At 43.7% G+C, this 15129-nt stretch overlaps 1 protein-coding gene across 2 annotated transcripts in view; it reads right to left on the bottom strand.

The window, feature by feature from the left end:
• The window catches only part of LOC130550862 (LON peptidase N-terminal domain and RING finger protein 2-like), a 40541-nt gene extending 26564 nt beyond the window's left edge, over nucleotides 1-13977 (bottom strand). The window contains exons 1-2 of one of the 2 annotated variants that reach the window (XM_057328377.1): nucleotides 13346-13977; nucleotides 12502-13234 (exon numbers count right to left, since the gene is read on the bottom strand). In XM_057328377.1, coding sequence (XP_057184360.1) covers nucleotides 12502-13234; nucleotides 13346-13381 — 769 coding nt within the window. In that variant the 5' untranslated portion in view covers nucleotides 13382-13977. Of the gene's footprint in view, nucleotides 1-12501 lie in introns of both variants that reach the window. The other variant, XM_057328378.1, reaches the window with a different exon arrangement.
• Between the last annotated feature and the right edge of the window lie 1152 nt (nucleotides 13978-15129).

Raw genomic sequence — 15129 nt, 5'->3', positions numbered from 1 at the left:
AGTAAAAAAAGTGGCCGTAAGTAGTATTTTTGTTAAGGAAAATGTATTTATTGATTTAGAGTTTCATCTTAAATTAAACTACTGTATTAGTGATTTAAAAAAATCTGTTCTGTGATTTTACCTACCATTAGGGGGCGGTGTGGCTCAGCCGACATGGCGTCATCAAATGCCGTTCTTTCTCTCGCCTCTGAGCTTTCAAGTGCACAAGTTAGTTTTGCAACGGGTTTACAAGGAAACGAGAGGGGCGGGGCCAATGACGAGACACTGGAGAGAACGTATATTATTGTCAAAAGGACAATAATATGTTTCTCTCCACACATAACCAAAAGCTTTGTCATGACTCTGCTACAGGACCAAGAAAAACATGACTAAATGAAGCAGAGCCATGACAGACTTTTGCTACTACTTTCGCGATAAACCCGTTGCAAAACTAACTTGTGCACTTGAAAGCTCAGAGGCGAGAGAAAGAACGGCATTTGATGACGTCATGTGGCTGAGCCACACCGCCCCCAATGGCTGGAAAAATCACAATGAAAGGATCTAGCAAATAATAGTTTAAATAATGTTTAAATAAAACAGTTTTCAACTAAAGCGAAACCATCACACTTATGTATACTATCATGTATAACTATTCCATGACTTATACTATCTTGTATATATATAATTTCGTAATGTATTTTAATGATATCATTCTGTATACTATCGATAATCCGTTGTGTACTATTGTTTGTTTTAAAATATAATGGCAGGCTGACTACATTTTCTGTTATGTATACTATAATGTTCATTGATATACTATATAAAAATGTACATTTACACAGTTCAACATGATTCTATAGCCTAACCCTTGAGAATTATTATTTCTTTAGTTATAATGTATTATTGACCATTATTGCACTTTTAAGCTATTTCTACTTTTTTATATTTTTTGTTATTTTCAATATGTAAAGACATTGAAAATGAACAGAAATTGTATGCAGGACTGTGCAATGCCACCATATACAGTATTGGGGTTGTGGGTTTACCTGGAAGTTTTTTTTCTCATGGAAGGTTTGGATTTTTAACAGATGAGCTTAAACATATTTAATAAATATTTAGTGTACAATTATTTTCTCATGTGATAATTACTAGCCGCAGGATAATGCATCCAGTCGGTTGTTATTGCCGAATAAACCTCTTCGGTGTTATACAAGAACTGATTCTGATCATTCTGATATAGGAGCCTTACACAATGAGCCTTACAAAGGAGCCTTACACAATGAGCCTTACAAATGACTGTACATTTTCTGTTTTTAATTTTGATCATTATCATCAGCGAACTTGCTTCAGCTAAGTTAGGTTGTTAATTAGGTTGCTAATTTATACACCACCCGTATCAGATTCAATATCTTTATTGTCATTCAGTAGCCTATGTACCTGTAGAAAAATATATTTTGCAGATGGGGTAGAAAAGCAATAAATATATAATAAAGGACAAACATAGAACAAAGATATACTGCAGTAAATAGAAAAGAGAATAAAATAGAAAAGTTAATTTATAGTCAAAAAGAGGCTGTAGGTAGTATTTTTGTTACATAAAATGTATTTATTGATTTAGAGTTTCATCTTAAATTAAGTAGCCTACTGTATTAGTGATTAAAAAAAACTCCTTTCATTGTGATTTTACCAACCATTAGGGGGCGGTGTGGCTCAGCCACATGGCGTCATCAAATGCCGTTCTTTCTCTCGCCTCTGAGCTTTCAAGTGCACAAGTTAGTTTTGCAACGGGTTTATCGCGAAAGTAGTAGCAAAAGTCAAGGCGGGAAGATTTGAAACTGCAGTGACAGATTTGAGAAGTTGTAGATGCCTATTTGTGGTTGCACTTCGAATCTGAATCTATGAGTAAGCACAAATGTGCACTACACATTTGTGCCTGTCGATTTATTTTTGCAAATGCCATTTTATACATTTGGGTCTATTTCTCTGCAGCTTTAAACTCAGAACACTGGTTTGTGATTATTGTTTACGGGTGCAAATCTCGACATTCAACTTCAGATATTTACTTTACGGGTTTTCACATTGGGGCTGCGAGTGTACATTTTAGCATACAAGTACAAATACTTAATTTACAATTTTCAATTTCGATGTCCAAGCTCTCAAATTTTGCTACTGAAATACCTTCATAGCAAAATCTCTTCCCTGCGTCAACATGAGAACGACATCTTTTTGTACTGTGGTGGCCACCGTCGTGTTTGGACTGAGCGATTCATGGCAAATCTATAATACAACGCTAGTGGCCGCTGTTAATTAAGAACTGCGCCTTTAAACAATCGCATCGATTCACTTCAGAAGACCTTTGTTAAAACCACGGAACCGTGTCGAGTAGGGGTGTGACGAGATCTCGTGGTATGTCTCGATGTGTCTCGGGAGATCCAATGTGTCTCGCGAGATCTGACTGGTCTCGCGAAAACACAATATCCTCAAGCAACAAAACACTTCATTAAAAAGTGTCAATCAACATTATAAACTAAAAATATGAATAAACAAAAGCTGTTGGATTATTATAGGCTACACTAGAAAATGATTTAAAGAAAAAAACATACATTGTTTAGTACAGGGAACTGTGTGCACACAACCACTGTATGATGTCAAAGGAAGTCAAGCGGCGGGGCTACTAACAGACCACCTGCTCCAGTCTGAAGTACACAAGTTACCAACCAGAAATTTACTCTAACCCGCTCCAGTCTGAAGTACACGAGTTACCTACCACAAATTTACTCTCACCTGCTCCAGTCTGAAGTAGGCTTGTTGCGATAGTCGATGTCACCGGTGATGCACGGTGTCCATCCGCGTACCAATTACATCAATTGTCCGCCACAGCACCAACCCCCACCGTCATTTTTTATTTTTATAGTAATAAATCAGTTTAGTCAAAGACCACACGGCGCATCTGCATTCAGCGTAAGCGGAACAAGTTAGATTTTATTCATAATCTGAGGAGAGCAAAGTGCTGACTGACAAGACGATGGCGGAGGCTTTTCTGGCAAAGAACATATTAGAATATGTAAGCACTGGCATCAAGAGCCGGTTATGTTTTTTTTTTTTAAATTGTTCTAATTTTCAAAAGCCAGTGCTTTGACATTTATTTAACAAACGTTTTTTGACTGGGGGCAGTCGTGGCCTAATGGTTAGCGGGTCGGACTCGTGACCAGAAGGTTGCCGGTTCGATTGCCAGGGCCGGCGGGTAACGACTGAGGTGCCCTTGATCAAGGCACCTTACCCCCACTTGCTCCCCGGGTGCTGCAGTGATAGCTGCCCACTGCTCCGGGTGTACGTGTGTTCACGACTTGCTGTGCGTGTGTTCACTACTCTCTGGATGGGTTAAATGCAGAGGTCACATTTTGGGTATGGGTCACCATATCTGACTAATAGATCTGACTTCACTTTCACTTCACTTATTCATTTATTTATTTCATTTCGTATTCCTTATTTATTTAACAAACGTTTTTCGTTTTGTTTTCCTTTCTTATTCACTTCTTATTTATTTAACAAAGTTTTTCGTTTCGTATTCCCTTCTTATTAGCTTCATATTTATTTATTTGTTGCACAATGTGTGCCGTGATTACTCGTTTTGTTATATAGGCAACTTATCTAACGTAAATGTTTTTTATATTTGCCGCTTTTTTTAAAACAAAGTAAATTGCATCATGCGCACGGCTGCATCTTCGACCACCCCACAGCAAACCCCTCACCCCCCGGGGTCACCTGTACAACAGGTGTTTTTACACGTCGATTAACCGGTGGGAAAATTTAATCACCGCAACATCCCTAGTCTGAAGTACACAAGTTACTAGGGCTGCATCTAACGATTATTTTGATAATCGATTAGTCAGACTATTATTTTTTCGATTAATCGGATAAAAAGTCTAATTTGATCTTTTGCTTATAACTAGACATATGCCCGGTTAACCGAAAATATATATCACGTGATTTATGCACAATTTGTGAGTGAAGTACGGTAAAATGCTGCTGCATCCGAAAGTCAGAGGGTGCTCTCGTGCAGAAACTCCAAATATGCACTGCAGAAGAAGACCATAACACAAGTAGTTCTAGGAAATGCGTAAGGACATGTTTTTATCACTGATCCTCAAGCCTCCTCAGGTATTTTTATGATAATAAAGTATATTTATAATGATCATGTTTGACGGGTGTTGCTTTTTTAAATGCACGTTATAAGCGACTTAAACTCGCACTGCTTTTAGATCGAGTAGCATTCCCTACTGATCCCAGAGCCGTGCTTCACGGACAAGCGACGCATCAATAAAATAATCTATATTTTGCATCTTGCAGCTAACTCGGTTTCAGCAGGATTTAGTGGTAACCGCGGTTAACCGGACACATGCCTACTTATAACTAAATCAGAAATGGGAAAAGTATACACAACTGAACTCATTAACATTCTCCCAAAATGTTGTGGATGACTCCCTAATAAACACACTAAGGCTGATGAGTTGATTCAGGTATGTCATATTAAAAGCAGCTGACAATAGTCTCTCCCAAACGTGGGAGGGAGGGGACGGTTGGCCAAGGAAATCATTATTTTTTTGTGGCATGAAAAGTGAGATATTTGTCATTCAAATGTAGTGAAGTACAGTAAAAAGTAGGCCTACTTAGAAAAATATATACTTAAGTATAGTACAGATACTCAAAAAGTGTACTTAAGTACAGTACGTTACTTCCCACCTCTGAACCAAATAAACCCCCAAATCAGAGTATTTAGCCACAAATTGGGTTTTACTAATATAATCTTTAATTTTGTCATTTAAAAGACCTCTCCCCTTTAAACTTTAAAGCTGTGCAGCTTAAAGAGCTGCATGCAAAACACGTCTGACTTACAGTAAAAACTGCGCAACTTGTACCGCACGGAGAGACACGTTCGACTTAAAAACTGCGCAACTTATACCGCACGGAGAGATGCGTGTACGGAGAGACACATCTGACTTAAAAACAGCGCAGCTCAAGCTGCACGGAGAGACCCATGCATGGAGAAACACGTCTGACTTTTAAACTGCACGGAGAGACATGTCTAAAATTGTAATTTTAGAAGGGAAGACGTGCTTGATTTATTTTAATCGATAATGAAATTTGTTGACAACTATTTTCATTATCGATTATTATCGATTTTATAGACTAGTTGTTGCAGCCCTAGAATCTTGTCAAAAGGCTTTAATACACAAGACTAGGGTTGGGCGATCTTCCCAAAAAAGCATATCACGATCTTCATAACAAAGAATCTCGATCCACGATCTGAATTAAAATACAGGGCTGCACATTAACTTTTTTGCACATAGCACTGGTGCTACAGAGGTTTAAAGTTTTGTAGCACAGGCCAAACAGTTGTACAGGTAGCACAAGTATAAATCATCTTTAAGAAACACAAATGCACAGATCATCACACAAATAGACTGGTTAACAACAAAGGACATTAATGTTATATACAAATGGATCAATTCGGGCCATATCATTTTTTGTTTACCCATTTCTTATTGTTCTTTGTTGTCCATTTTTACTATACAATAGTAATATATTTTTCAACATTAAAATACTGTAAGTAGCCTATAAAGATAAAATAGTGTGTTTGAACCTTACTATAGTAAATATTGAAGTATACTACTATTACTACAGTTGATCAATTTACAACAAGAATATCACAGTTTGATATATCAAATACTATAGTTTCATGAATTGCGTGGAGAAGAACCCAAATGCAGGCAGGCAGTGGCAATGAAGAGGTTAACAGATTTATTACAATAAACAATGAACAGAAACAAAACACCCACGAGGGGGTAACAAGGACACGACTAAGGTAAAAAACTGAAAACAAAACACTTCCCTCGGTGGGGCAAAAACAATAGGACAACATAACTAAACTGTGACACGACACATCTAATAAGAGGCAGGGAACAAGCACAATGAAACACAATACATAGGCACAGAGAACACTCACTTTGAGAGGACTGGGGCACGAACGGATACACAACGTAGTATGTGGTATCCACGAGCACAAGACAAAGAAACAAGAGGGTATTTAAAGGGAAGACAAACAAGGGATAACGAACGAGGGCAGGTGTGGAACATAAGACACTCAGGGAAAGATAACAAGGAAACGAGAGGGGCGGGGCCAATGACGAGACACTGGAGAGAACGTATATTATTGTCAAAAGGACAATAATATGTTTCTCTCCACACATAACCAAAGGCTTTGTCATGACTCTGCTACAGGACCAAGAAAAACATGACTAAATGAAGCAGAGCCATGACAGAAGCCCCCCCCTTTAATGAGCACCTCCAGGTGCTCACCAAGGGGTAGACGGACGAGACAAGACCGACTGAGACAGTGATAAAAACCAGACAAACATGGTGAACATGACAAGGGGCAGACAGGACAACAAGACTACAGGATTGGGGTGGGAAAACAAAAATAACAAACATGGGAGGGGGGGTGGGGCAAAACAAGAGTTCATAGGGGGCAGTCCAAAATGGTTGGGGGAATAGTCCCAGTCCCCAGCTGCGCTCGAAGGCGCGGAGTCCTGGGGGACTTAGGACAAGTCCTGGGGGGACAGTCTTTGACCCTGGGAGTCTCCCAGGGGCCGACTTGGCTGCCGGACTGGGGTCCGGCTGGAAGGCCGGCTGGAAGGACGCCGGCTGCACCGGACTGGACGCCGGCTGCACCGGACTGGACGCCGGCTGCACCGGACTGGACGCCGGCTGCACCGGACTGGACGCCGGCTGCACCGGACTGGACGCCGGCTGCACCGGACTGGACGCCGGCTGCACCGGACTGGACGCCGGCTGCACCGGACTGGACGCCGGCTGCACCGGACTGGACGCCGGCTGCACCGGACTGGACGCCGGCTGCACCGGACTGGACGCCGGCTGCACCGGACTGGACGCCGGCTGCACCGGACTGGACGCCGGCTGCACCGGACTGGACGCCGGCTGCACCGGACTGGACGCCGGCTGCACCGGACTGGACGCCGGCTGCACCGGACTGGACGCCGGCTGCACCGGACTGGACGCCGGCTGCACCGGACTGGACGCCGGCTGCACCGGACTGGACGCCGGCTGCACCGGACTGGACGCCGGCTGCACCGGACTGGACGCCGGCTGCACCGGACTGGACGCCGGCTGCACCGGACTGGACGCCGGCTGCACCGGACTGGACGCCGGCTGCACCGGACTGGACGCCGGCTGCACCGGACTGGACGCCGGCTGCACCGGACTGGACGCCGGCTGCACCGGACTGGACGCCGGCTGCACCGGACTGGACGCCGGCTGCACCGGACTGGACGCCGGCTGCACCGGACTGGACGCCGGCTGCACCGGACTGGACGCCGGCTGCACCGGACTGGACGCCGGCTGCACCGGACTGGACGCCGGCTGCACCGGACTGGACGCCGGCTGCACCGGACTGGACGCCGGCTGCACCGGACTGGACGCCGGCTGCACCGGACTGGACGCCGGCTGCACCGGACTGGACGCCGGCTGGACACCGGACTGGACGCCGGCTGCACCGGACTGGACAGCCAGACTGCACACGGACTGGACCAGGCTAGCACAGGACTGGCCGACAGACACAGGCTGGACACAGACTGGACGCCGGCTGCACCGGCACTGGACGCCGGCTGCACCGGACTGGACGCCGGCTGCACCGGACTGGACGCCGGCTGCACCGGACTGGACGCCGGCTGCACCGGACTGGACGCCGGCTGCACCGGACTGGACGCCGGCTGCACCGGACTGGACGCCGGCTGCACCGGACTGGACGCCGGCTGCACCGGACTGGACGCCGGCTGCACCGGACTGGACGCCGGCTGCACCGGACTGGACGCCGGCTGCACCGGACTGGACGCCGGCTGCACCGGACTGGATACCGGCTGCACTGGACTGGACACAGGATTGGACACAAGACTGGAAATCGGACTGGACATCGGCTGCACCGGACTGGACGTCGGCTGCACTGGACTGGATTCCGGCTGCACCAGACTGGATACCGGCTGCACCAGACTGGACACAGGACTGGACAAAAGACTGGACATTGGACTGGACATCGGCTGCACCGGACTGGACGCCGGCTGCACTGGACTGGACGCCGGCTGCACTGGACTGGACGCCGGCTGCACCGGACTGGACGCCGGCTGCACCGGACTGGATACCGGCTGCACCGGCCGGGTTGGAGTCCACGCTGCCCGCCGCTGCCTCTTCTTCTTCCGCCGAGCCAACCGGCTAGTGGTCGGGTGATGGAAGGAGGTAAAAGGCACGGCTGGCTCCGGCTGGGACTCCTCGGAGGTGGATCCCCAAGACGCTCGCCTCCCCCGCTTGCCAACGAGGCTAGTGGACGGTGGAGAGGCTGCCGAGAGTGGGGAGGATGGAGTGGCGGTGCCCACAACCCTGATCTGCAGGGAACCACGCTCAGGAATCGTGACCAGCGGAGATGGGTAGCTGGTAAGTGCTGAGGCCATGGACTCCGATCGTTCCGCGGCGGACAGCCACAAGGCGTCGAAGTCCAACGGCCTCAACGCCCTCATCTCCGCCCGCGAAAGTGGGTCCCTGAGACCGGAGTTAAATAGCACCGCGAGTTCCTCCTCCCCGAAGACGCCATTCTCGGCTGGAAGACCGGCTGGGCAGGGCTTGACGCCGGCTGGAAGGCCGGCTGGGCAGGGCTTGACGCCGGCTGGGACGCCGGCAGGGACGCCGGCTGAATCGCCGGCTGGGACGCCGGCTGCACCACCGGACTGGACGCCGGCTGGATACCGGCTGTACCGGACTGGACACAGGACTGGACACAAGACTGGACACAGGACTGGACACAAGACTGGACATCGGGCTTGACACAAGACTGGACACTGGACTGGATGCCGGCTGCACCGGAAGTATAAATATTGAAGTATACTACTATTACTACAGTTGATCAATTTACAACAAGAATACCACAGTTTGATATATCAAATACTATAGTGTCATGAATTGTGTGGAGAAGAACCCAAATGCAGGCAGGCAGTGGCAATGAAGAGGTTAACAGATTTATTACAATAAACAATGAACAGAAACAAAACACCCACGAGGGGGTAACAAGGACACGACTAAGGTAAAAAACTGAAAACAAAACACTTCCCTCGGTGGGGCAAAAACAATAGGACAACATAACTAAACTGTGACACGACACATCTAATAAGAGGCAGGGAACAAGCACAATGAAACACAATACATAGGCACAGAGAACACTCACTTTGAGAGGACTGGGGCACGAACGGATACACAACGTAGTATGTGGTATCCACGAGCACAAGACAAAGAAACAAGAGGGTATTTAAAGGGAAGACAAACAAGGGATAACGAACGAGGGCAGGTGTGGAACATAAGACACTCAGGGAAAGATAACAAGGAAACGAGAGGGGCGGGGCCAATGACGAGACACTGGAGAGAACGTATATTATTGTCAAAAGGACAATAATATGTTTCTCTCCACACATAACCAAAGGCTTTGTCATGACTCTGCTACAGGACCAAAAAAACATGACTAAATGAAGCAGAGCCATGACACTATAGAACACTACAGTATTTTTTCATTAGAGAATTTAGGTTAACCTGTGTTCTATTTTGACGGTCGTCGTGAAGACGCTCCCACAATAGACACTTGAGTTTCAGTGCGTGTGGTTCAGTGACGATAGTTTTTTTTCAAACTGTGGAAACCTGATTTTCAAGTGTTTATGTCCTCATACAGTGAGACACATACAAATCCATGAATGTCACTCGTGTAGCACGTTAAACTATGCAACACATTCACTCATACAAGCAGAACCGGCAGATGACAGATTTAAATAGCAGGATTCCGCCCTCGCATCACGGAAATCATAGGGCTCTAGATATAGGCTATATGAACTCAATGCAGCCGGGAAATGAGCTTCAATCGCAAAATAGACTAAAACTAAGTAAATCATCGGTGCGCCATCGATTAACTTCACACACAAACAAGCCGCACTGTCTAATGCACTTGCAAAACTGTATCGCACGCATGAGACCTCGCAGCTCGGCAAGAGTGAATTGAAAGCATACAGAGCTCTCGCGGTGCTTCAATGCCATACGCCAATGGGTCTGTGCAGCACTGAATGATGTCGAACACACCTCTTGCTTTAGATGACAGACAAGATCACGATCCTCGCGATTCCGTTGAAAAGTGTATTGAGGACGCTTCCAGATCGATCTTGATTTAAGATCGTCAGACCGCCCACCCCTACACCAGACCATTATCATTCTCAGATTTAACAGGATGTGACTCAAGACAGAATACTGTTGCCCAACACAGGCAGCATGTGTGTTTACAGTGCCCAAGCAGCATATTGTGAGAGGGGAAAAACAGCCAAAAGCACGCCTACACTGCCACCATTTGTGTAAAAAACCAACGCTAAATCTGCCAACAGTCTGGTTTGCAGTGCCTCCCTACAAAAACGTTTCTCAATTCCAGCCCCCCTCTCCGAATGTTTCCCTATATAAAACATCTGATTCAACCTATTGTTGAATCTACAGCTTGTTAGATGTATTAATGAAGATATTTGCAATATTAGGCTTGTTCGACCAATGTTGCTAAATATAACATTAATTTAGGAAAACAAAACTTCCGTTTTCATATCTTAAATGGTGTTGGATCGGCAGGTAAACGTAGAATGACTCATGTTACCGAATCATAAAGCAGATGTTGCTGGATAATTAATGACCAGTAGGTGGCAGATTAACATCTATTAGAACTCCTGACCTGCACCGCAGCGAATTAGAAGCAGTGACACTGACACAGTGATGGCAAAGGTAGTAGGTAGAAAGAGAGAGAGCCTAAATAGATAATAAACATGACCATTTTATTTAACTGTCACTTGCATTTAAAATCAAAGAAGCGTTCATAATACAGCAACACATTGTCAAGAAAGGGCAAACAGCATATAGCCGCTCTTTAATGTAGATGTACTGTGTTGTGATTTTGTCTGATGATGTTGCGTTTATAAATCAGAATTTCAGCAGCGGTTAAAGTGACTGCTGGTGGTATCCCGTTGTAAAATACAGCCATGTTCAGACTTGACTTCTTTTTTGAAGCTGCTAGCGTCTGTTTTATATTATAATCCTATGGAGTAAACAGTGTTTTCAAAAAACGTCCAGAGCGTTTTTTAAACGCCAGCGTCTTTTTCTGCAGCTCAGCGTCTTTTGAGTTTGAAAAGGTTAGGCCCGATTCACATTTCGCGTCTTTTCCACGCGCATATTCATTATTTTAAATGTAGACGCATGTTGGAAGATAGTTTTGTATAAATGTAAGTTTAATTTTCACGTTCAACAACTTCTGATTGCATTTCTATCGAGAAATTAGTATTATAGTTTTTAAATATGTGATTAGTTATTGCAAAGTCGCTCTTTGCTTATAATTCAAATTGACTTCCGTTACGCTGCCCATGTGTCTCTGGGCTTGAATTCGTGCGCGAAGTCATGGCTTTGGCTGCTATTTGTAACCAAACGCTACGAGCGTTTTTTTTTTACTAAAAAAGTTTAAAAAAGTACTTTTACTAAAGTAAACTTTAAAAAAATGTGCTAACACTAACACGACGATGACGTCACAAATATGCTAATTAGCATCACCAGCGCCACATGTCTGTCAAAATCCTATGGGAAACACTGAAAAGAGAAATTGTAAACACCTTTATTACCATATCATAATCATCCTTAAACCTTTGGTTTAAATTCTATAAGGACATAAGCGTGTTCATTGCATGACCTACTTATAAGAAGCATTGAAATATGAGCTAAAACAGAATCCCAACAAGCCCAACTGAAGCAAATAAACATACAAACATTTGCAAACAAAAAAATATAAATGTACTTTTTATCTGACATGACCAGCAACATTTCAATGTACCTTTACCATTAAAGGCTAACTCTTATCCTTATCTTATCTCTCAAGCCTTCCTCTTATCTGTAACAAATAAGAGGAAATAACTAAAATAATATTGGAAGCTTTATAAACCTCAATTTTAGCTCATAATCAGATATGAAAATTAAGATATGAGTGTTACAAAACAGTCAAAGGGATATATCACAATGTCGCCCCCTATATCGGTTTCATAACCGTCTCACAAAAAGTAGGTCAGTCCTTTATAACTGCGGATTTAAATTGAGTTTAGGCCACGTAAATTATACATCTCAACACTGCAAAAAATGACTTCCTTACTAAGTCTTTTTTTCTTATTTTCCGGTAAAAATGTCTAAACATTCTTGAATCAAGAAGCATTTTCTTGATGAGCAAACTGACCTAAGAAAATAAGTCTTGTTTTTAGTAAAAAAAATATGAAATTTCAGTGAATTTGTGCTTAAAAGCAAAAAAATCTGCCAATGGGGTAAGAAAAATAATCTTGAATTGAGTGACTAAGAAAAAGGTAAACCTTAATTCACTATATATCATTATATAACTCTTTAATCTCTTACCTATTCCCTCCGCTTTGTTAAATTTTTGGATGGCGCTGGATAAATCGTCTTCTTTCCAAAGACTTTCCCCTTCCAACCAGCATCGCCTCGCGTGGCTTTCCGGGTGGAACCATTTATCAATCAAACCGCTGACTATAACATTCACTCTGAGTCCTTCCACATTAAACTTTCTGAGTAATGTGGTTGTTTTTACGCAGCAACTTTTGCACTCTTTCACCGCATCCTCTTCAAGGCAGCGCTTACAGAAAGTGTGCCCACATACCAGGGTCGTTGGTTCTGTTAACAAGCACTTGCAAAGACGGCATGAAAACAAGTTTAAATTCTGTTCCTCCTCTAATTCGTCGCTCTCAAAACATCCGTTGCCCAAGTTTAAGTTCTTAAGGTCACTTTGCTCTTTCACACGTATAGTTAGGGCTATGACATCAACTAAAACCTGCAGTTCGTCAGGACTTAGTGGCTGGATGTTTGCAGCGATGCGATAGGAGTCCAGCGCCTCGGATATGCGTCCTCCGCGAGCCAAAGCATCGGCTTTCCGGAGGCAGAGGCCGCGGTCAGTGTGTTGGAGCTCGGCGAGCTGAGACGAGTAAATTTCCACTGCCAATTCGAAATCTCCAGCACTGCACGCCTCATCGGCCACCCCGAGCATTTCCGCACACAGACCTGCTGAGCTCGGGTTGGAGAGGCCGTGCACATAATGTTCAGTGTGATTTTGAATTCCTGCATCCATTTTCTGCTACAATACAAAAAATGCAATGCTTTTCGAGATAAGGGGTAGAGATAGAAGTGTAATGACGAAGATGTTGTTATTATAAACAAATAGAAAACAATCTTATTTAATACTTACTACGTTAGACAAAAAAAGAGGCCTCCATATAAACATTTAAATACCGTCGTCGGGAAACTACATTTATGCCCCATCACCTTTGCTAGGCACACAAAAACGACCTTAAACGACGAATGATTTATTGGGAAAGTAACGTCTCAAAAAACGACTACGTCTGTAGTCAGAATGTAAACGCAAAAATAAACGTATGAAAGATTCTAATTAACTGTTGAATGGTTTCGCCAAATATCCAAACAACCCGATGATGAATGTGAATGACACAAGAAATAGTTTTTGATCAGAGTTAAAGGCGGATTTTCTCATACCGCACATTTCAATTCCACATAAGTCGTTGATGCTGGTAATGTGAGAGGTCTCCGAATAAAGCGTAACCAGATGACCCACTGGTTTTATGTAAGACCCAATGTCTCCAACAATAGATTCCAAAAGCGTAATCCTCATCAACTCTCCTTCTGAAATACTCTTCAAAATTATTCTTAAAAAAGTCCCTTTGGCGTGTGTTTTCATCCTAAGGACATCCGTAAATGAAACGACCCCGTACAAAACGTAAATATCAAATCCAAATTTCAGAAAACGAAGATATCTGTAACAACTGCATAACTACATGAGTGTAATATTCTCGGTCACGTAGGAAGCACGTGACATCAGGGACGCGGTTCTATTGGTGAGTTATATAGCGCACTTATATAATGAAACAACCGGTTGTGTAACCTTAAAGGGGCAGGTATGAAGACCTTGTTGAAAGTAGGAGACCATTTTACATTTAAAACCTGTTTTGGTAATGCGCCTTCATCTGGTATACAACAGAAAACTATCGAATGTTGAGTATAGGGATGTGCCGAATGCAGCTTCTGAAACTGCGTCGGTGCTTCCAAGCTTTTGACACAGTGCTCTACTTCGCCATCTGTTGGTCAATAAAAATTCCTACACCAACTGTGTCACTCGGATATTTGTTCATTGACTTACAGACTTTCCAAATTTCATCCGTATTTTTGCACAATACAATTAGAATGGAGACTTTCTGTTTTTCGTTTTTACTTGAAATAATTTTATGGTGGCAGTTTTTTGTTGCGGTTGTTGGGAAGTATATATTATTTATATATAAAATATATTTTATATTATTAAATGGCCTTGTAGCAACCACGTGACGAGTGGAAGAGAAATATAGACCTTATTGAAATACTTTTTGAAATATGATATCTGAAATAAATGAGGATGAAATATCCGTCCATGTTTAATGCGCAAATCCATCAGTGAAACGGCACAGCAATAATATTTAAATAAACATAAGTAAACAATAATGAAAACTTAAATAATATAAGAAAGTTAAATATTAAATAAAAAGTCTCTTCTTGCAGTATGTCAGTCGCGTCCCATTATTGTGTTAGTTTAGGGCTGCATGATAATTTATCGCGATACCACTAAATCCTATTGAACTGGCTGCGATATTCTTTTCATGCGTAGCTTGTCCCGGGATCAGTAGGAAATGCTGCTCGGTCTAAAAGCAGTGCGAGTTTGAGTCACTTATAATGCAGGGCTCTCAAGTTTTGAACTGAGTTCAGAGTGAGATTTTGGCGGCGGCGGGGGTTTGGGTGGGGACGGGGGTCTGATCTGAAAAATGTGACACATAAATTTGTACAATTAAAAAATTATTTATTTAATTCATCATTTCTTAGTGCAGGTGTGCGTGTGTGTGCGTGTGTGTGCGTGTGTGTGCGTGTGTGTGCGTGTGTGTGTGTGTGTGTGTGTGTGTGTGTGTGTTTGTTCATGTCTGTATATCCCGG

Source organism: Triplophysa rosa, unplaced genomic scaffold, assembly GCF_024868665.1.
Source record: "Triplophysa rosa unplaced genomic scaffold, Trosa_1v2 scaffold454, whole genome shotgun sequence".
Taxonomy (NCBI): domain Eukaryota; kingdom Metazoa; phylum Chordata; class Actinopteri; order Cypriniformes; family Nemacheilidae; genus Triplophysa; species Triplophysa rosa.
Note: the sequence above shows the minus strand (reverse complement) of the source record. Positions and strands in the feature narration are given on the sequence as shown.